Genomic DNA, 22785 nt, shown 5'->3' on the forward strand with positions numbered 1-22785 from the left:
CCAATATCACAAACTCTGCTGGAACTAAATCTGGTTAACCTCCTCTTACTTATAAACATGTCTTTCTGATTTTCCACATTAATCACATTCATAGTATGCAACGTGTCCTTTTGTCTCACAGCAGGATTGAACCTGCTGTTTGGCCACATACTCTCTGTCTGGAGTCGGCATGTTTCCTCTTTGTTTGCATGTCAAAAGATGTGGGTGGTGGTTTATTATAAATTGGCCGTCGGTGTGAGCGTGCAAGGCTCTCTGTCTCTTTGCATTAGCCCTGTGTACCTCACCTCTCACCCAATGTCTGCTGGGACATGGTGCAGCCCTCGGGGTTCTTTGGGACTGAAGCGGATATCGCTAATGGAGAGTGACACAATAACAGGCAGAGAAGGAAGGTGTAAATTTAAAACAAAAGCTACAATCTCCTTTGAAAAGTTAATGTATTTTTAATCCCTTTTTTTCGTCCACAGTGGGAGATGCTTGCTGATTTTGCAGAGGCAACATTAGCTTAGCATTATTTAGTAATCTGGAACTCCAAGAGAGGAGGTTACAGAATAAATCAAGTCATACACACTTGAACTCTTTCTTGATCACTGTGTTCCTGTCAGTGATGTATTCTGGTATCGCCTTCACCCTGCGTATGGCAGTCAGACTGCTTTTACTTGCCGTTTCACAAGTGTTGATCAAGCTGTCTCAGAACAGGGTTTAACTCCATGACTTTAAGAGTCTCTTGAAGACTTTGGAGAAGATTTTCCTGAACACTTATAGCCTGCACTTACAGGTAGGTATTTACTTACCCACTCTGCTCAATTCTCATTATATCGTCATCCTTGGGGGTGCTATGGACCTTACCACACGGGCCGCGTTTCATTGGCTAATGCCCATTTTACGTCACAGCAGCTACCACGTGCGTGACCGTCTCACAAACACAAGCTACAGTAGTAAACACATGCTAATGTACATTGTGGACTAGCAGAGCGACAGAAAGGTTTTGCGTCAGGACTCGAAAAAGAATGGTTCTCCACCGTCAGTGGGGTATCTGTACAGGCGATGTCAGGTATCCTGATTGTATTTGTGGAACTAAAATTCACAGATTTCCAAAATCTGAAACGGAAAGCCTTGCTTGGATCAAAGCTTGTGCACGACCGCATTTGCAGCTCAACTGTCGTAGGATCAATAAGAACAAAGTGTCTGCTGGCGTAAGTATTATTGCTTTGCTTTCTTTGTGTTTAGTGAATGAAAAAAAAATCAATAATGAACACATCCATTATGAAAACCTTTTAGCCAAGTACAGCATAATGGCAGTACTGATACAACTTCTACATCCTGAAGTCTGTCTGTTACAGCTTAACGTTAGCTGAACAGATCAATATGCAATGTGTACCGTATCTGACATACATTAAAGATTTTATTTGACCTGAAAAGGCTTTTTACTAAACTATAATTGTGTTAGCCACGCTAGCACCGAGTACAGTGTATAAGGCCTAGGCACACTCAAACATTTGCCAAAAAAAATCACTGGTTTCAAAGGTAACCCTAAAAACCACGAATGCCCGACTTACCCAGCCTTACAAGAACAATAGCCATCAGTGATCTTGTCCACAGCTATATTTATGCCGAGGGTCTGAGGATCTGCTGTTTTGCTCATCGACCAGTAGCATTTCGCTGTGACTAAATGTTGGAGGCATCGTGTGGCTAAAACACCTTGATGTCGTCCAAAAAAGATGACATTAACTTGTTGGCTCCCCTGTCCATTGTGGTGGCTGATATTATGTGAAAATCCGGCAGAAATGCAAAATTAATCGACTCAGAAATACTCTGCAGAGTCAGTCGAAATGAAAGACCCCATGTTTACATATAAACTAAGCTCCGCGAGGCTTTGTTTGTGAGACATGCAGCCACGTGGGATTTTAGAGGGCGTTTCTGGGCGGAGCTTGGTAAGGTCCATTGCAATTCATTCTGAAGACACAGAGTTGTGCCTCACAAAAAGATTATTTAATATAAGCAAAATACGGTACATTTTAAATGTAATTCGTCCAAGATAATCCTTTGATGTCTGAGGATTTATTTTGTTTTTTTTATTGTACAATTGTGCTTTCCCCAGGATTATGATGGAGATAAATGAGCACAAGCCGAGGTATGCATGTGATTGAATAATGATATTTCCTTCTCTAATCATTATTTTAAAGTTGTGGTGGGTGGTGAACGGAGGCAGGGCTGAAACGTCTTAAAATATTACTAACTTCTTCTGCAGCCTGCTTACACAGGTTTCTTGAAGAAGATAGACAGAATATTAGGAAAACCTTTGATAATGTTGCCTGGCAACAGGAGTGACTTTGGCTCTTCCCTAATCCAAACTCTATCCCAAAGTATATCCTTGAGATTATTTCTCATTCAGCCGTAATACTTTGTCAGTTAAAGTTGGCATGAAGGTGTTGGGATTTTCTCATTTGTATTTTCTTCCCACCAATTTTCTCTGTATAATAAATGGATATTTTATGTGAGCACATAAACCTGTCGTCTTCACATTTTATTCTAAACAAATGGAATAAAATGATAAAACCTATCCATTACTTAAAGATGTACCATCCAGTCGTTTCTATTTCACCTTTGTTTTCACGTTTGTTTAGCTTTTTGTCAAACAATTGTTTTTTTGCAGTAAAACTCAAAGCAGGGGTTGAAGGCCGTTTCTTTTCACTTGTGTTAAGATGTGTATTGCACAACTATGATAATGGTAAACCACAGTTGTAAACTGTAAATAATTGGACCACTTCATGGAAGACAGGTAGTTTGCAAAATGACGTTGCTGTATTTTGTCTATCTTCTTTACAGCAAACAAGATTGGAGCTTATTATGTTATAAAGGTCACCTTTTTCTCACTTTTACACTGGCGATACAATTTACATTAATACATTTTCTTTGAAACAACTGAAGACAGCATTTTATATATGCTTAAATTTGTATGCTTACAAATAACAAAATTTTTTTTTCACATTCACGTAGTAATTTTGAATCATTTTAGAAACAGCTGCTCGTCTCAGCCAGGACAAAGACAACACTGCATCTCAAAGGAAACTGTATGCATTTTAAAAACAAATATAGATTTTTTTTTTTCCTTCTTTACACACTGGCCCTTTATTGTACTACACACACGGTAGCATCATTTTTCTTCATCTCTCATGTCTCTTTGTGACCCAGAACGGCATCATAGATTTTTCCAGTGAGGCGGTGCTGGATGTTGGTGAAGCCGCTGGCAGCCAGCAGGGCAGCATACTGAGCACCTGTCCTCTCTCTGCCCTCCGTCTGCACCAGCATGTTCAGGGAGTAGAGCTGTGCCGTCAGTGGACCAGACCCGTCTTCATTTAGCAGCGCCTCCACCAGCAGCACGGCACCTCCTGCATCTCAAACAACAAAAATATGCTTATTTAATGGGTCATGATCAGGTTTAATTTTGCCACTTCTACTGAATATCTTCATGCTGCTGTTTGTTCAGTAATAAAGGTTCTCTAATTAATTCTGATCTAATCAACTCCGTTTACTCTTTTAGGTGCGTTCTTAATCTAATTGTTTAGAAGGAGCATCAGAATAAAGGGAGGTGACTAGAAAAACATGCCACGATTTTAGATTTGTTTTCATTTATTTATTACAAATCAAATGTCTTTTTAATGTTTTTGATTATTGATGTTGCTAAACTATTAATATGGGTAAATTTAGAGGATGAGATCATGATCTTGACTCACAATTTACCACTGATCACTCGTATAAATCAACTAAACGATGGTGCTTGGCTGTTTTAATAGAAATAACTCCTTAATGCAATGTGCTGTTTAGACAAAGAATATACCTGTTCTTTTTTTATCTACTGTCTCTCCCCTCCTTTATGCACCATTCCCTTATTTTGTCTAATTTTTGTCTGCAGTCTGACTTTGATCAAAGCCAGAAGGACAGGCTTTTCTGGGATCAGCTGCATTATGGGGTACAATCTGCAATCTCATTTCTCGCAAAAGAAGAAGAAGAAAAAAAAAACACTCATCCCTTTCACACCCAGACACACACACAGACCTGGTTTACAGGCCTTATAGATTCTGCAGAGGAGCTCTATGCAGCGCTCGTCTGTCCAGTCATGGAGGATTCTGGCAAGAATATAGAGATCTGCGACTGGCAGAGAGTCCTTGAAGAAATCACCTTTAGAAAGAGACACAAACACTTCATATTTATCGAAAGCTGAATGAATATATAATATTTTCATGCATGGTGTGAGATTTGCATGCATGGTGGTTATAGAAAAGCAACAATTCCAACAAGTTCTCCCTCAGACTCCTCCAGGTAACACTGCAGTGACATTGATGCTGGTCATATCAGAATCAGCAGTAGAGGGATGGGTGCAATATTTAGTGTGAGCAGTTTGTTAAAGAGGGTGATGCTGAGGACTCAAACTGGGCTGCCCTAAGTGGTTCACAGGCTTCACTTTTATCAGATTTAATTATTTTGTGTAATTATTAATTCTGTTGACAAGCCTGCATAATACTGATGTGACTTGATTAGTGATTTACATGCTTAAATATAATTGCTGCAAATTGGTTGATGTCTGCTGTAATTTAATTGTTCTAAATGCTTTTGACCCAGATTGATTAAGTCAAATTTCCGCCCTCTATCCAACATTCACTTGTAGTTGATTTCTCTTCTGCGTGCAGCTTGCTTAGAGAGTCTATCATTTCCTTTCAGTACTTCTTGCGATGTCTATTTTTATTTAAATTCATGACGTTGAAATAAAATAAATTTAGAGGCCTCATGCAGCAGCACCCGTCACATGGCTGCGTGAACAGCAGGACAGGAAGGGATTGACTTTCTCCTCAGGTTTTTGAGGTAATCTGCTGCTGAGACTTTCAGCTGCTGCTGCAGTGGAGGAGCAACGAAACAAAGAAAGTGTGAGGCACAAATTGATAGTTTTGTACACAATGATTTCACTCTTAACAGAAGTCAGTCAAGAGGATAATGAGGTTAATAGCTGCCAATATCAATGATGTCTTTTTGTGTTTTAAGCTACGGTCGTACTCAATTTTTAACTTTGGGGAGCGAGGTTTGAATAAGAAGTGATGGGTTATGACTATATTGCGTAAAAGAGAGAATAGTTTTCCGTTGCAATTACTCTTATGTAAAATATATGGCCAGGTTATTTCTAAATATATTAGCTGGAGTTTGCATTCATTCTATGCAAAGTAACGGCTTAAAACGAGAGGCTCCAGTGCAGCTTTCATCACTGACATTCAAAACTTTTTTTCCTCAGTAGTTCTGCATGATGTATTCAGTTCCCTTCAGCACAAAAGAGATCAGTGCTGCAGCTGTTTTTGTCAAGATGTTCTGCCCTTTCACAGAGTCCCTGTTTGAGTGAAAGCAAACATGCATGATCAGACCTTTCCCCGTATATTACATTAATAATAACAGTAAATACAATTCTAAATGATTTGTCCGGGTGTTTTATGCTAGCCGGTTTATTTCGTTTTTTAATTTTCTCATGGTTGTTTATGAATGATAGATGAAGCAAAGACATGCAGAGTAGAGGCATCTTTAAACTCTCTGACCATCCTATGGGTAACTGAACACCAGAAATGAATCTAACTTTTATGACTGAAGATTTTGTCAATTATGTAACTGAAATAGAGTCAACATTGTATTAAAGGGTAACATGGTGGTGGTTTGACTTTCTCGTGACCAAATTTATTGATCTAAATTTATTTGGAAAATGATTTATATTATAGTTTAGGAGGAAGACATGCAGCAAAGGTCGACTGGGCCGGGACTCGAACCCTCAACAGCCGCATCAAGGACCGAGGCCACCTTATGTATGTCGCACACTATACTCGAGTGGATCGCTCAAAATTTAAGGACACAAAATATATATTTTTGATGATATCCTCATTTATTAGACCCCGCCTTCACAAGCTCACTTAAGGCTTGATCGCATTCTATTTGAACAGAAAAACAATGGCATATGCCTCCGTCTTATAAATTAAACATTTATCTTAATTCTGTATTAATTCACTTTCACCGTCCTGATGTGTGCAAGGTGCTTGATTACATCTAATGAGTGTAAGAATGCTTATCTGCGCTACATTTAACCACAAAAGGTCAAATAAATCAGTCAAAGATGAATCAATAGCAAATATAACAGGCTTTATAGAGATTTGAAAAACCAACATCTCTTCTGTGTGTCTGTGTTGTCACTTATGAATGTTGCACTTAGAGCAGAATTGTAATGATGTTACCCTCACGGAAGCTGATCCTCTGGTCAGCCTCGGTGACAAAGTGTTCCCCTGACACACGTACTACCTTGGGGAGGTCAAAGATTGTCACAGTGCATTCTGGGTAGGCCAACGTGCACTGCTTGGCTAATGCTCCACTGCAGCCTGAAGAGAAGGATAGAATTGCATTTAGTTACGGAACAGTAAACAAATAGCCTTCATTGAAAACAAAGTGGATCTTCACTACGCACAAACCTGCTTTCAGCTCACCATTACACAAGGGCTTGTGATGCTTTCAGGTACACCACATTATTTATAATCTTGATTTGTATTCATTTTGCTGCTTTGGGGAGGAGGTTTATGTAACATTAATACTTTAATTCCAGAGACAGATTAACATAATGTAGAAGGAAGAGGCTACTCTATGTAACATAAGTAGATGTTTGGAGTAAATTTGTATTTTTAAACTGATGCTAATCGCATTTCTTTTTTTTTTTTTCAAGGTTTTGTTGGCTCTAGTGGCCTTTGGCAGGAATTGAGCCTGCAACCACCGGCATGAGGACTAAGGCCTCAATACATGGGTTGTGCTTTGCCCCTGCGCCACCACAGCACCCTGCTAATAGCATTTAATTGTTTGCCCTTAATCTGAAACGTATAATTTTTAAGTCTATTTTGATTGCCATGTTAGTGTCATGCACAACAGTCCCCTCAGGGTTTGGTCATGTTTGAAAGTAGCAACGTGAGCTTGGAAAGGAAAGATATAATCAGTGAAGACATGTAAAGCAAGTTAAAACCAATATTAAAATTAGCCAAATGAGATTTGATTTTGTAAAAGTTAGCCTTGACTGAGAACATTGGTTTAAAAATGGCTAAAAAAATAGCATAGAAAGAAAGAAAGAAAAAAAAGAATCCTTAGCCCTTTTTCTTTTTTTAAGAAATCTACGTTTCTTATTAGCTTTCAAAACAAAGCTTTAGGTTAGAAACTTTTGCAAGCCTGGGAGCACCATCCCAGTTGTGAAGCATTGGAGTAAGGTAATTTTATTTATACAGCACATTTTCAGCAATCGTGTTGTGGGGCTGTTTGGCTGCCGGAGGAACTGGTGCACTTCATAAAATAAATATCACCACAAGGACAGAAAATTATGTGGAAATAGTGTTGCAAGTTCTAAAGACAAATAAATCTCACTAATTACACATCAACAGAAGTTTCATAATACAAAGCAACAGGTGTTTTTGTGAGATTTATCAAATCTACTAAGGGTTAAATGCACAGCTGAACCTTGTTAGAAGCACAGTGCCAGTGGACAGTTTGCTACGTACCATGATCTCATGTGGAGAGGTTTTTGTGTTGAGAAAGAGAAAATTAAAGACAAGTTTTATGCAAACATTTAGTGAAACTGATGTTGGATTGTCACAGTAATGACACAGAGATCATGCTCTATGTGACAAGGACCTTCACCAAATAGAAGCATCTTTATTCTGTCCTGAACTTCTATCTTTCCTGCAAAATATCATATTAGAACGACTTGAAGAAAAAAAAAAAAGGTTGAAGGTGTTGCCTTCATTTGTTCTTTTAAAACCTAAAGTTCACACTTACTGGTATTATCTCTAATTCAGCAGCAGTATTGGCATAATTGTTGCCGTCAACCATTTTGTTTTATTTTGAGTTTTTAGGTTGTTCTACATGAGAACCAAAACCAAACTAAGGCCTTCTTAAGATGCCCAAGGCCAGTTGGGAGAGATGAGGGAATGACTTCATGCAGATTATAGATGATAAAACCTCAGAGTTGTTTATCATGATCGAGCCTGTTTTCTAAGTAGCACTTTTTAAAAAAATTATAATTTCTTTCATTTGATTTAAATACATTTTATTGAGGAAGTTGATCCTTGAGTTAGATCTGATTCGGAAATATAAGTACATATACAGTAAATGTAAATATAGCAAAAAAAACAAATAAATAAAAAAGGAAGTAGCTGGTTCATATTAGCTCATGCAACACCATAACCAAAACCTACACTACAATTTGAGAGCAGTGCACAGAACTTAAAGGAAAAATGAATAAGTACAACACTATTTCACAGTAAAAAAAAAAAAAAAACACAGCATAGTCTGACATATCTCCATCATATTCTCCTGCATCAGCTATATTTTCTTCCAGGAAGTCCTCTCTGTACCACATGCATCTACCACATAATGCATGGTACATGCATTATGTATCACATAATGCATGTACCACATGTGGTACATGCATTAATCTGCATGCACCACATGCAGATTAATGCAGTCTGGGCTGCATTAATAAGCCCAGACTGCATATCACTCTGCCACTAATTTACCAGTTGTCATTCATTGAGCCACTTAAATACTAACTACTGCACAACAGGGGCTCTGAGGTTGAACAATCACCCTGTCACATGCTCAGACCTTAACTCTCATTTTTCCACTTCTACAGCTGGAAACCTCAATGGGTGACATTTCACTTCCTGTACAAAATGTCCAAGCTCCAACAGAAGTCACTATATTCAATGTGATTTTTTTTTTCTAATTATGATTTATGAGTGATTGTAAAGTTGCACGCTACTTGTGCTTGATATGCAAGTTCCATGGAGGTAAATCTTGGAGGTTACACAAGTGGGATTTGGAAACGGAAGTGAGCAGCACACACACACACACACACGCACGCGCACACACACACACACACACACACACACACACACACACACGCACGCACGATCATAAGAGAAAACAGAAATATAATGTGAAAATGGGATTCTTTCAGTTAGATGCTTTAGCAGCATTATTTAAATTCTCCACGCCTTACAAAGAAAGGTGAATGCAAAATAGACAATGTAAGAAAAAGTGGAAGACAACAATAGAGTCAGAGACTGGAGGGGGGGGAGAAAAGAGAAAGCCTGAGTGTCGCAGTGAGACGCAATACAGCTTCAAAGGATGTCACTTTGACAAACCTATGAAACCCAGTCAGATGAGCCACTGTGTGTTTGTCTGTGTGCGTGTGTGTGTGTGTGTGTGTGCATACACGGCGAGATTTCCTCCCAGCTATCCTCTAACATGACCTGCTTCCACCATATCAGCTCTGCCTTTTCTGCACACAGAGATGCTAGGTAGCTCTCACATCAAACAGGGGTCAGCACAGGAGGAGAATCAAAGAGCCACGATGAAGAGAGAAATCAGACACACAGCACACTGTTTGGCTAACCCGGGCCGGCAGTCTCAAAGAGTCACATCCAACACTGTCTGGTTTTCATCTTTATCTCGTAGCTAGATTTAGCCTTTGCTCATATGCAGGATTGAACTGTTCCTGATTTAGTTACAACTAAATATTTGTATTTGTTTTATTTGTTTTATAATAATTCCCCTACCAGAGCTGAGGATCTCATCAGTTCCTCTGGAGGTACTGTGGGTATCTTGTTCTGATTATTGCTTTTCTTTGCCTGGCCTCTGAGTTTAGGTGGATGGACATGTTTTGGTTGGTTTGCTGTTGTGCTATACACTTAAGAGTATCATTTTACAACCCGACTCTTATTTAAACCGCTCCAGAAATCATCCCTGACTCAAGGGAGGTGAATATTTTTATTTTAGTCACAGTATCTTGGAAAATGTATTGAAAATGTTCCAAGGAATCAATCCAAACTTATTCTGTTGTGACTCACAAGTGCACTTCACTGATTTCTCTGCAGAGAGGCCATGAGAAATAAATTCAAACAGAGAAAAAAAAATCCTTTCAACCTTGGGCACTTCTCGCTGCATATGATCATTCCACCATGGACGCATGGATGCCATATTCACCGCAGAGAGTCAATCATCGGCCGGGTCTAGCAGACAAAGAGACGAGTCTTGAGCAGCAGGTGCGCACGGATTCAACAGATGCTATGTGAGAGACGCGATGGCCTATATGGGACACTGCAGTGCTGCCCTTCACCCTCCTGATGCTCAGATGCTCACACTTTTTGGATATGCAGCTTCATGCATAAGCATGAACAGACAACCTCATGCGAAGAAAGTCACACAGGAGCCGGAAAAGACCAGGATCGATGCGAGGTGCCTTTTGTGGCTCCACAGCTCCCCTGTGTGGTCAGCTGAGGTAGCACATGCTACACGTGGCCCACCTGTGGACAATTTCAGACTCCAGAAATGGCATGAGCGGGAGGTGAGACATCTTCATCACAAAGGGACTCTTGTGTGGATTGTTATTCGTGTTAATGCTGAACCATAGGCCATATTTGAGTAAGTGAACAAAGCTGCATATTAAACATTCACAACTGGAGACATTTGTTCTGAAATACCTATATTTTTCTTTTACACCTTTTATGATCCTGTCTGAACATGACTGGAGTCAATGTTCATCTGTTAAATTCACTTGAAATAAAAAGAATGGAATAAAAAGGAAAAGCCCATTATCTTTTTTCACAAAGGCTATTCTCAGTTTCATAACATCCTTCATTCTTCAACTGTGCCTCTGCAGCTCATTAGAAGCTTTTGCCTCCATCATTTATGTCATGTCTGTTTAATCTTTGCTCTCCCAGCACTTTTTCATCTTTGTGCCATTTGCTTGTCATGTAAAGCAACTCTTAAAAGACGCTTTTAGAGATAAATCTGACTTGACAAAGGAGCAGAGACAAGTGAACAAAGCCCTCCATTTTACTTAACAATCAAGTTTCATTTCACTAAGAGCTGTGGTTCATGTAATTGGTCCAAAGTTCTCCTCTGATAATGAAGGAATAAAATCTGATGCTGTATCTGAATAAACTATCAATGAACAATGTGAAGTGTAATTGATTTTATCATTTTCTGGGGAGAAATGAAAATGCAATAATTTTCCTCAAGGTTTTATTCTTGAAGAAAATTCAAGAATATGTTAAATCTCAGAATTTAACATATTCAAAAGCCAGCAAATCTTTAAATACTGAACTATAAAATATAAATAGAACAGAACTGACCTTTCTATTGTCCTCAATGGGCTTTTTAAAACAACTTCTCCAAAGCTTTTGAGTCTCAGCCACAAAAAAAAAAAAAAAAAAAAAACAGGAAGTACTTCCATATATAAACGATGACATCAAATCTGTGTTAGCCCCAATCACATGTTACTTTCTCTGCCTTTAGACAGATACTGGATTGTTTTCTCCATTTTCTTTTCAACAACAACATGATAAATGGATATATGGTGGCTTGCCGGCAACAGCAGAGAGCAAATGAAGTTTGTGAGCATAATGTGCATTGTGTAAAAATATCTTCTTTTATACCAGGTTTTTTTTTTTATATGTCGAGGAGTTTTAGCCAAGATCTCTCTGAAAGATACCAGAATATTTTTGTTTTTGAATTGTAGTTTCTTTCACAAGCATCCCTGTTCTTGAGCTTGAGAGTCCATCAGGTGGACATTGAATTGTCTTATGGTAACTTTTTGTCAATTCTCACCTGTTTGTTGCCTTGTGCTTCCTTTGTTCTTACTATTAAAATGCATTACTGGTATAAAGTTTTCCCGGGAGTTTAGTCAGGTTGCAGAAACATTTGAATTGCAGCTCTAAAAGGAGAACACTGGAACTAACTAATTTATATTTTGCCTTAACAAGTGATCCTCGCCAACTAAATAATTTAGTTATAATGCTTAATATTGATGAAGCTTTTGGGCTCATTTGGTAGCAAACTTCTTGCTTGTTAAAACCACTGGATGAATAGTGAGTTGGCTTTAATTTCTGCTGACAAAAAAACAAGCAATGGTAATTTCAGGTCTGGTTTGGGTTAAAATAAGGACAATGGCATAAATAAAACAAAATACCTATTCATGGTTCAGTATTCACAGATTCACCTATTTAGATTTAAAACTACTCGCAAAAAACTTTTCACAAATTTTAAAAAAATATTTGAAATAGAATGCAGTTTCAGAAGCTTAAATACTTAAGCACAATGCTACTTACACTATTCACCTCTGTACAGGAAAGGTGGGAATGAACTCATTTAATATTCAAATACAAAATCAGTGTTCCCATTCAACTGTTTCACAGGAATAAACGTAAGCTTCCTCTGAGATATTTTGAGGTAGAGGAAAACCTTGCTAAAAGCTGTCTTTCCTTTACCAGGCTACTCATTCAGCAGAAACAAAACACTATGTATATTGTTCTTTTATCTTGTTGTTTACCTTTTGCAAAACATACAATATTCCATGTTCAAAGAGAGTGCAACAGAGAACTTTCACACAATAGAGTACCTTTAAACTCATATTTATCCTAATAAGGTTGATATTGTTGCCATCATAACATCTTGGGTTCATTTATCAAATCCAGCCTTTACTTTAGATTTTATCAGTCAGAATCATTATTTTCCAGTTACAAACTGATGTGGTTGGAAATGTCTCCAGAGACTAAACAGATTTTGTTTACAGCTTGGAGCGTACAAGAAGTTCATTCCCAGTGGTTTATTCTTAGATGGCAAAACTGGCCGTTTCATCCACAGACATATGTGGGAATAGTTTGTTTCAACTGGAAAAGCCAGGAAAACTTACCTCCCAGGTCACAGATGACCTTAAAAGGCGTAAGATCGAAGGCCGTGACCACGTCTCTGCCACAGATGTTCCAGATGGAGTTCATCAAGTGCATGAATTTCACCATTTCCTCATCAGACCTGAACAGACAACCACAAAGAGAGAAAAGTTATTTTTATTAGTCCTTTTTTTCTCTCATGTCTCCCTTCATGGAAGCATAAGCCTCTTTATCATCTTCTCTAAACTGTCACCCAAGGGCTGAAGTGCAAACAGACGCACATTCCTCATTTAGAAAGTTTCTCCCAGCGGCCGCTCTAGTGTGTGTGCGCGTGTGTGTGCATGTGTGTGTGTGTGTGTCTGTGTGAGGCAGACAGGGTGCGGCAGAACAGAAGAGCCTGTGGTGAGTGCTGCTGCTCTGAGAAATCTCCACCTCATCAAGCAGCACCACAATGAGGCCCCCACACACACACACACTCACATACACATCCTCTTTCTTCTGTGATGCTGCTTTCCACTCATCCAAACTTCTCTAGCAAAGTACTCATCCATCTAATACTCAAAGCAACTTTGTATGACACAATGACATCCAGAAGAAGTTGGGCCATTGTTGGCCTCAGACTCTGACGGCAGATGATGTGAAAAGACAAAAAAAAAGACTCTGAGGCCAAACAGAAGACTGTCATCTATAATCTGAAAGCATCAAGGGCAAAAGATCCTATAAGCCCTGCAACGACAATTTCAAGAATAACGCAGTACAGTAAAAAAATAAATAAAAATTTGCCTTCTATGACAACCAATCTAAGTTTTTGTGAGATAGCCTTGTTACCTGATAATTATTTGTATACTATAGCTTATTAGAATTTATAACTGATTGATTCTGTTTACAGTTTTCAACATCCATTCACTCATTCATTGGAAATGCCTTTTTTATTTTATTATTTTCAATGCTGAATTACACTAAAACTGAAGTTTATTCATTTCAACCCACATATTATTTGCTTAGTACTCTATGATATGTTTTCTTTTTTTCAACCACTCTGTGGCCACCCTGAAATTACACATTTTGGTCATTTTAAGAATTTTTTTGGATTTGTTCACAATATTGAAAGACTTTGAAAGCATCTCAGTGTCTTTTCATCTACAGATGAGGAGAAGGTTATCTGTCCCACCTTTTCAGATCAATACTCCTCTGCAGATGAATCCTCATGAGTTAAAAATTAGGGGGAAAAAAATCAGGATATACATTTTAAGAAAAAATAAATACGTATAAAGTACTTTTGTTGTTTGGAAATCCTCCTTTTTTTATTTTAAAAATTGCTCTCAATTTTAGGAAAATAGCAAAAGGTTAAATAACATTTCTCAGAATTTCCGCTGACTGTACCTTAAATTTAGATTTTCATATTTTGAACATCTTTTCCAATTAGGTAAAAATCTCCACAAATATTAAAAAGTTGTACTAAAGTCTTATGTAAATGCTGTATCTTTATGAATTCCACATCCTTTGCCTGGTTTCTTCTCCCCTTTCCGACTCCTACCCGATTCCTCAAGGTTAAGAAGTGGAGCTGAAAAAAGGGCCTTGGCTGTAAATTATTCAGGTGCAGTACATGACTGGTTAAATGGAGACGGGTAAACAGGAGTCTGAGTCATCCAGCCAGCTTCCAATCCTCCTGCTCCCGCTGTAGAGAGAACGCGTTGAATGACTTCAGCATTTGTTTTCCCTTGCTAATTTCTCCGCCGTATTCACAGGGGAAATCAGCAGGAGCCAACAAATGCTTCTCCGTATCAAATCAGCTGAGCACAGGTGCTGAGACTGTTCTTTGTTCGGCAAATTAATTTCGACGCATTGATGCTGATTTGCAAATGCATCTGAACGCTGTCATGCTACAGTTTGTTTGCATGGTTCACGGCTGGGTTATTCTTGCTCTGCATTCATCTAAAGCAGCGATGCAGCTTCTATTAAAGTTGTCAGCTGCTTTCGGAATGTGGGGATGACTAAAAGGATTTCCATCTGCAAGAAACAAAAACCAACGTCTACTTCAGGAGTCTAAACAAACAGCAGCAGGAAAAAAGGGAAAGCCAAACAGGGCTCCAATTCTCATTCCTAAAAGGTTTAGAAAACAAAATAAGAAAAACAATATTTCTATTTTCAGACTTTGTCCATCCATCAGTTTCTCCAGTTGTTTCAGGTTTGATGAAAAGTACTGCCCAGGAAAAAAAATGGCTGCTAGGAAGTGTATAAAGTACAATTATAATGTGGTTTTCACAAATGTTTATAAGCTTAAGACTGAGTAATTCATAACAGCAGACAGTGTAATATTTTAGTCCCTCTGACGTAGAATGATATTGAAACCTGAGGTGCATTTAAGGCCCACGTTGGTGAGAAGAAGGAGGTTTTTGTGCTTTATTCCTCTGCTTGTCTCACTCTGGATGAATTCTCGACCTCTGGATCTGCTGGTGTTAATGTAACAGGCCCTCAGGCGGCCTGATCAAAATCTTTTAGCTACCAAATCGTGTTGTGTGTGTGATGACCCCTGAAAATTGCTGACCAGCAGATCAGTGATGCGTTAAAACTGTGGGCACTGGATGCTATAAACACATCAGACCTCTAGGATAATGGTATCTTTTTTTTTCTCGTCTCTCTAGCTCTGGCTTTCTTACCTCACTGGTCATGCCCTCTCACTGTTTCCCACTTTCTCATTTAATTTCACATTTCCTGCATCTCAATGAATCCAACAAGTCCGATTTTTTTCTAGGGAAATCGCTGGATGTTGGAAATGGGCTTAAAGCAAACAGAAGGTGACAGAATGTAAAATGAGACAGTTCATCTGTTTGATTTGTATGTTTGTTCAGCTGAACTCTCAACACCAAGAAAGCTTTTTACCTGTACAGAGCTTGAAACAGGTCCTTTGAGCTGACTCCAAAAGCCTTTTCATACTGATTTCTTCCCTCTCTGAGAAAATGCAAAGCAAAACAAAATGTGAATCAATAACAGGTAGCCAAAAAAAAGACATTTGTATCATCTGTCATGGTATTGTTTTTTTTTTTTAATCTTTTTTTTCTCTCTCAGACTTCACTGGTCAGCCACAGTGAGGGAGCTGCTGGCTGCTGGCTCTCAGAACATCAAAAGACAGAGTTCAAACAGGAGAAGGTGACTCAAGTCTGCACAGTGTAAGCTGCCAGCTGAACCTGCAACTCTCACAGCTCATCACTGCCCACCTGTGGCTGACTTCATGACATCCACATTGATAAAATGTTCAGTTTTACAAGACGTAACCTTTATTTTTGCTCATAAAAGCACTACAGAGCATTTTCAAAATGTCTCACTTACACCAACCTGAAATCTCAATGTGTTGAATAATGATTTTATTGGATGGACAACACGAAGCAATGTGCAATGAAGTGAAGTCAAATAAAAAAGGATAGATGATGTTTATTTAATTTTAATTATTTTTTTATTTGTTTTTGGGGGGTTATTTTTACAAAAAAACATGAAGAGGGTGGATTTAGGTCTGGACTTTCATTTATCCTAAGTCTCTTCATTCATGCTGCTGCCACAGCTTGTGGCAAATCTGACTTTTAACCATAGCATTCTTCTGGCAGCTGTCCACCAAGGCCAGATTTCTATTGTGTGCTGCTATTACGTGCAGCATTTTTAAAATATCGCCTCACATTGCATTATTTAAACCGGAGGACTAGAGCGAAGTTTCTCTTTGTTTCGGTCCCTGTCCTGATTATTAATTTAGGAAGATTGCTGTATGTTTACCTGCAGTGCTTGAAAATTAACTGTTAATAAAACTGGTTTTAGTTTTTGTTGTACTTGTTTTCTGAGTTCTGTCCGGTTCTTGTTTCTCCTACAGTCACAGCCCCAGCCCTCTAATTCTCCCCATACCAAAGCCTACAAACTCGTTCTTACTCCTAACCCAACACGAGCTGACATTTATGAGGACTCCCAAAAGTGCAACATTTAAAGGCCTGGTATAATTTTTCATATTGGACAGCACATTGCCAAATTATTCATTCTCTGAGAACGTTTATAAGTTAGGTAACTATGACATCAACTCCTGGAAATAGATTTGGAAGTAGCCTGATGGAAATCCAATGAAACAGAACCACAGCGTCCTGCGCACTGACCATAACACTGAGGAGTTCCTGACCTGATATGATTTTTTCTTGTTAGACTTAATGCAAAGCGTAGTTGACATCTTGACTTTTGAGTGCTTGAATGCAATTTTGACAGGCATGCTCCGCTGCACATTAAATATTTACTTGTTGGGGGGGAAAAAAACAAAAAAACATCCAAGCTGCTCATATACAAGCAAATGTTACTCTGTTTACTGACCTAACAGCATCTGTGAGGTAATGCCAGCAGAGGTAGATGGTCCTGGAGCTGTACTGGATGGACTGGCAGAGGGACAAAGGACTGGAACGTGTGAGGAAGACTCTGGACTGTTCTGTGTTGCTATAAAAAACTGAAGAGGAAGGAGAAACATGGAAAAGAATGAATTAATAAAAGATTGCAGGTCGATATGTTGTCCTTTCATTTGTGTTTCAGACAGACACATGACAGATGTAAAATGGAAGTGGATGTAGTTGAGGCAGTTAAAAGTAAATGTCAACTAGACAAAGAAAACCCAAGTTAAAAGTATTTCTGAACTCTAATAGTCTGTGTGGAAGATATAAGAGAATAAAGTCATAAGAAGTTATGTTAAAGGTTTTCCAGAAGCCATGCAGGGGGCAGATCAAATAAGATGCTGTGCTTAGATTGAAAAACAGAACTTTTTGGTATGCATGACAACTCTAAATGTGGTATAAAAATAACACTAGAATTAATTCTGAACATTTCCATCCACTTCACAAAAGGTTGCCAAAGCAATACTATAAAGTTTGTGATTGTAACGTCACATAATGTGTAAAAGTTCAAAACATATGACTACTTCTGTCCATTTATTGTAAATCAACATCAAGCATACACTCAAATGCAAAACCCAAATTTATAGTAAAAAACTCAGAACTAGAACTCACTATGAGTCATTGTTTAGTGTCTCCTGACCTTGCCCGTTGTCCCAGTGTGTGTTGAGAAGCTGCAGGCCTGCGCAGGCAGCCAGCAGCCGCTGCGTCCCGTCCAGACTGGCTCCAACCGTCTGACTGATCTCCTCTGCCGGCAGCGGACGCTCTGCAGCCAGCAACACATCAAACACGCCCAGTTCGCAGGATGTGAACACCGTCTAGGTCAGAGAGGAGAAACAGACAAGACACTGGTGTAATTCATCAATTTCATTTACATCAGGAGAAATAAGGGGACATTGCTAGTTGTATGTGACTTTCTGAAATGTGCTGACAATCTTACATTGTTGACAATCGTGCAAGCTTGCTGTTCAACTATTGTGGAGGTGAAAAGGTCATTTTGTTGGGTTCTGCAGGGGAGTGTTTTCTCTACTTTCTCAGGCTGATGGGATCCAGCTGGTGCTCATCATCTCCAATCAGCAAGGGCCTTAAATAGGAGTGGCTTCCTGGAAGAAGATGCCAGATGGTTCCGCTTCTACAGTGGTACACTCTAGCTCTTAGTGCTGTGTTCCAAGTGTTTTACTTGTTCCTGATGCCTCTTCCATCTCTTCCTTCCTCCTAGAACCAGCTCTGACCTCTCTCTGAGAGTCTGATCCACCTGGACCACCTGATCCTTGCTGTTCTGCTCGGCCTAGCCCCTGGATTCCTCCACAACCACCACCCTGCTGCTGCCTGTCCACCCTGAGTTACCTGCTGGAACTCCTCCACCTGGAAACCCCCTCACTGCCCCAACTGCTGTACCCTCCTCCGCTCATCTGAACCCTCCAACCGTAAGCCTTCACCAGGTCACACCTTCACTCCTGTCATTATTCCTCTGTCTAACCACTCACCCATTTCTCAGTTCCTCCTCTGGCCTGGTTCCTCCCTGCTGCCGCTGGTCTACACCTCTCCATCCTTCCCCCCCATTATTCAATAAATCTGTTAAACTGAGTTTGGTGTCTGTAGTTGTTGCTTGCCTTCGAGTCCTGGTACTTCACATTATGACAGTTATTGTCATGTGATTGCTTAAAATCCGAGGACACAATTTGTGAGATCATGCATGTGTAAAACATTTTCACTTTTTTCTTCCACTTCACAGTTAAATTGTAGTATTTTACAGAGTCCTCAAATAATACCAGTAAGTTGCATTTGTATTGTAACAAAAATGAAAAAACTTCAAGCGATATATATATATATATATATATATATAGCAAATATTTCAGAGCAACATGCATTTAAGATAGTGAGCATTAGTGACAAAATAAATATGAAAATAAAAACCCATTGTGTTCAATCAGTAGTACAAGTAACATAGATACATTACAGCTTAACAAGGTTTTCAAGTTGAGCCATATAATAGTGAGTCTGCACAAGCATTGGACTGAAAACAAGAAAATTATATCTAAAAGTTGCAACATGACTGTTACCTTGGAGATAAGAAAGCCTTCCATGTACTCCAGTATTTTTCTAGGGTACACATCTGTAGCTGGTGTTGTTGGTGCCCCTTTGGTGGGACCTGCATCTGGAAGCTCAGCCATCCCCCCAGGTAGACGGAGTGCTTTATGTCTCTGCAGGTGAGCTGATCTCCACTGTTCAGTCAGCTTGCTAGATGTTTGTAGATGACAGAAGCGGACTGAAAGCAAAGTGCCCACCCTACAGCAGCAGCAGTGAGTAGCAGTGGGCTAAGCTGATTACAGCCAGATAACCCAGATTAGACCATGGGCTCAGTCTGGTAGACAAAGAAACAACTCTGTGAAAACACTGCTCTCTTGTTCATAATCACTCACCCACTGTAGTCACATGCCAAAGCCACTTTTTACTGAGCTTATATAACCCCAAGTGAGACCATGCCGGTGGTCTCACCATGTCTTTAAAAAATATATATGCTCCCCTGAATATGTTTAATAGCAATCCTGCCAAATCGTACTCCCTGACAAATGTTCTATGAATTATTAAGCAAGGCATCCCACTGAGAGCAATGATTAGAGAATATATACATACACACAAAATTATTACTTTTTCACAAAAGAAAGCCAAGAAATACATAAATCTTATTTGGAACTATAGGAAAAAAAGGTAGACTGGTAAGATGAGAACAGACCAGGCCTTTTTGGCCTACATGCAGTGGTGGAGAAAGTACTCAAAAAATTTACTTAAAAGTACAAATGCACAGACAAATATTTGCTCAAGTAAAAGTAAAACTACCACATTAACATTTCCATCCATCCATTTTCTTACACCCTTATCCCTTGGTGGGGTTGGGAGGGTTGCTGGTGCCTATCTCCAGCTAGCATGCCAGGTGAGAGGCATGCTAGCACAGAGACACACAGGACACACAACCATGCACACACACTCACACCTAGGGGCAATTTGGAGAGGCCAATTAACCTAGTCATGTTTTTGGACTGTGGGAGGAAACCGGAGTACCCGGAGAAAACCCACGCATGCACAGGGAGAACATGCAAACTCCATGCAGAAAGACCGGGGCCAGGGATCGAACCCAGAACCTTCTTGCTACAAGGCAACAGCTCTACCAACTGTGCCACTGTGCAGCCCCATTAACATTTGTACTTAAGTAAAAGTAAAAAAGTACTAGCTTTTAAAAATACTTAAGTATTAAAAGTAAAAGTACTTGCTTAATGGATTACCTAATCACTAATATCATTAAGTGAACTGATCGTATTTAATTTTAATAAATTAGAAATGTGCCATTTTAATTAACAATGCCACAAATAAAGCATGTTGTGTTTACTCTGTAACATAGTTTAGACTTAGATATGTGATTCTATGCATCATAATTCCACAGATGGAAACATCTGGTCTCCTATCCTAACACACCATGAATTTCACTTTTTTGCCACTAGTGGCCTTTATTTTGAAAGAAATCCAACAGAAAGGGGAAAGAAGGTGGGTGGGGGAGGACATGGAACCAAGGAGCCACGTAGCAGAGTTGTAGTCAAGACCACCAACCCAAGACCAAGTCAAGACCAGCACAAAAATGACACAAACATTTTTTTGTGTCACTATGTGACACAAAAGAAAATATTTTTACCTATCAAAATTACTTCTCAAATTGATCTGAAAGATTTACCTTCCCATAAAAAAATCTAGATATTAAATACTTAGAGCTGAAATCAATTTAATCAGTAAAGATCCGTCCAGAAGAATCGCATCGTTCCTGAATGTCATATCAATGCAGACTTTGGTACCAGCGTTGTCCCATATTTGCGACACCTCAGTCAAAACCTCCACACAATAATTCAGCTCATGAGTGACAACTGTTTTTCATCGCAGATGCAACATGTGTCTCTGTACAGCTAGCTTAGCTAGCATCACATCCACAGATTTTACCTTTCTTTAAGCTTTCCTTTTAAAGTGACGCTAAAAGTTGGACGAAGTCCCACCGTCTGTGAAAGCGAAGCGCTGCTGATTTTACATGTCGCCATATCAATTTCGACATGTAAAACATGTAGCGACATGTAGAAGCTGTCTAATGGAAGTTGACATTGTCAGAAGCTGACATTAGACAGACAGCTTCTCCCCTCAGAGAAGGAAAAAAACACTGCTTACTTTTGTAACTTGGAAAAAAGAAGACAACACAATTCTATCAACTCCTTAATAGTAGATAATGTTGAAACCAATGACACAAACTTAATATCAACAGAGGTTTTTAAATTCTATAACAACTTGTATACCTCCAAATTTTCAGAACAAAAATCTCTTACCTTTTTTAAAAAAATTGAAACATTTATCCCTAAAATAGAAGATAATTTCAAACAAACTTGTGACAACAATATTACAATAGAAGAACTTGATAAGGCTGTTAATCGCTTATCATTAAACAAAGCACCAGGTCCAGATGGACTCACAGGGAACTTTTATAAACACTTTTGGGAAGACATAAAATCTTTACTACATCAAGTTTTTACAGATATTTTTAAAAATCATACTATACCTACTACAATGAAACAAGGACTTATTATATGTATCCCCAAACCAGACAAGGACCCAAGATTGATTGAGAATAGAAGACCAATTACACTCAGAAATTCAGATTATAAATTACTAACATACATATTTACCATGCGTCTCCAAACAGGAATCTCAAACATTATTGCTGAATCACAGTCTGGCTTCTTAAAAGGAAGATCAATCCACAACAACATTAGACTGGTAAAGGACCTGATTGAATATAGAGACATGATTAAAGATGATGGCTTTATCCTTTTCCTTGACTTTTATAAGGCCTTTGACTCGGTGGAACACCAATTCTTATTCTCAGTTCTTGAGCATCTAGGCTTTGGAGCAAACTTTATTAACTTAATTAAAGACCTATATCAAAACATTAAAAATGAGAAAAACAGCATAAAGTGAAAACTGGATGAAAGGGGAAAGACAGATATTTCAATATTTAATTTCAGATATTTAAAACAAATAAACTCGTCAATAATTATCGGCTGGTGTGACACGTTTACACGGCGGTGTTATGCCCAGAAAAGCCCGCCTGCCCAAATTTGCATCCCCTGTCGCGGGAGCGCGCATCGCTCTAAGCTCTCGCATATTGACGAGGAAACGGATAAAAATATGACCGAAGAGGTAATTTTAAAGATATTTGTAACATTATCACGTTTCCTAACCATGTAATCCCTAATACGGTGGGTTTTATTTCGCAAAGTATTTGAAATAAATACGGTTTTTACACTTTTATTGACACAATGAGTCGAACTTTTTTTCAGTCCGTGTCTGTTGTAAACGTTCTCCGCAAATGGTTTGAAATTCTCTGCTTTGTCTTTTGATATCATAATAGCTCAAAAGCATTACAACAGAGACCCATTATGTAGAACATTTTATATCATGCTTCACTTCTAGTCTGTTAATGTAGGAGGAAATGCAACTTAATTTATGAGCCTGAAAATATTTGCATCCGTCTTGTTGATAGGAAACTTATAGCATTAGCTCAGAGAACAAGTGTCATTACGTAGAAGAGATTAAATCATTTCAGCTCTTTA

The 22785-nt window shown here is 38.8% G+C and overlaps 1 protein-coding gene across 2 annotated transcripts; it reads right to left on the bottom strand.

Annotated features, from left to right (window-relative positions):
* Positions 1 to 2780: 2780 nt before the first annotated feature.
* asmt (acetylserotonin O-methyltransferase) lies at positions 2781 to 19645 on the bottom strand. Of its 2 annotated transcripts, XM_008403756.2 has the most exons (8): positions 19204 to 19624; positions 17784 to 17958; positions 17073 to 17202; positions 15615 to 15683; positions 12755 to 12873; positions 6261 to 6401; positions 4057 to 4179; positions 2781 to 3389 (listed from the first exon to the last, which is right to left on the bottom strand). In XM_008403756.2, exons 1-8 carry the CDS (start codon positions 19312 to 19314, stop codon positions 3172 to 3174), a joined length of 1086 nt encoding a protein of 361 aa, XP_008401978.1. In that variant the 5' UTR covers positions 19315 to 19624; the 3' UTR covers positions 2781 to 3171. The 2 variants fall into 2 exon arrangements, with proteins under 2 accessions (XP_008401978.1, XP_017164080.1); XM_017308591.2 differs by lacking the exon at positions 6261 to 6401 and having other exon boundaries at positions 19204 to 19645.
* Positions 19646 to 22785: the final 3140 nt, after the last annotated feature.

The sequence above is a fragment of the Poecilia reticulata genome, chromosome 2 (genome assembly GCF_904066995.2).
Source record: "Poecilia reticulata chromosome 2, P_reticulata-male-v2, whole genome shotgun sequence".
Taxonomy (NCBI): Eukaryota; Metazoa; Chordata; class Actinopteri; order Cyprinodontiformes; family Poeciliidae; genus Poecilia; species Poecilia reticulata.

Coding starts and splice junctions, on each gene's coding strand:
- asmt (XM_008403756.2), bottom strand. CDS start 19,314: ATGGCTGAGCTTCCAGATGCAGGTCCCACCAAAGGGGCACCAACAACA. Junction 4,180..6,260: donor GAGGATCAGCTTCCGTGAGG/GTAACATCATTA, acceptor CTCTTTCTAAAG/GTGATTTCTTCAAGGACTCT. Junction 3,390..4,056: donor CTATAAGGCCTGTAAACCAG/GTCTGTGTGTGT, acceptor TTTGAGATGCAG/GAGGTGCCGTGCTGCTGGTG.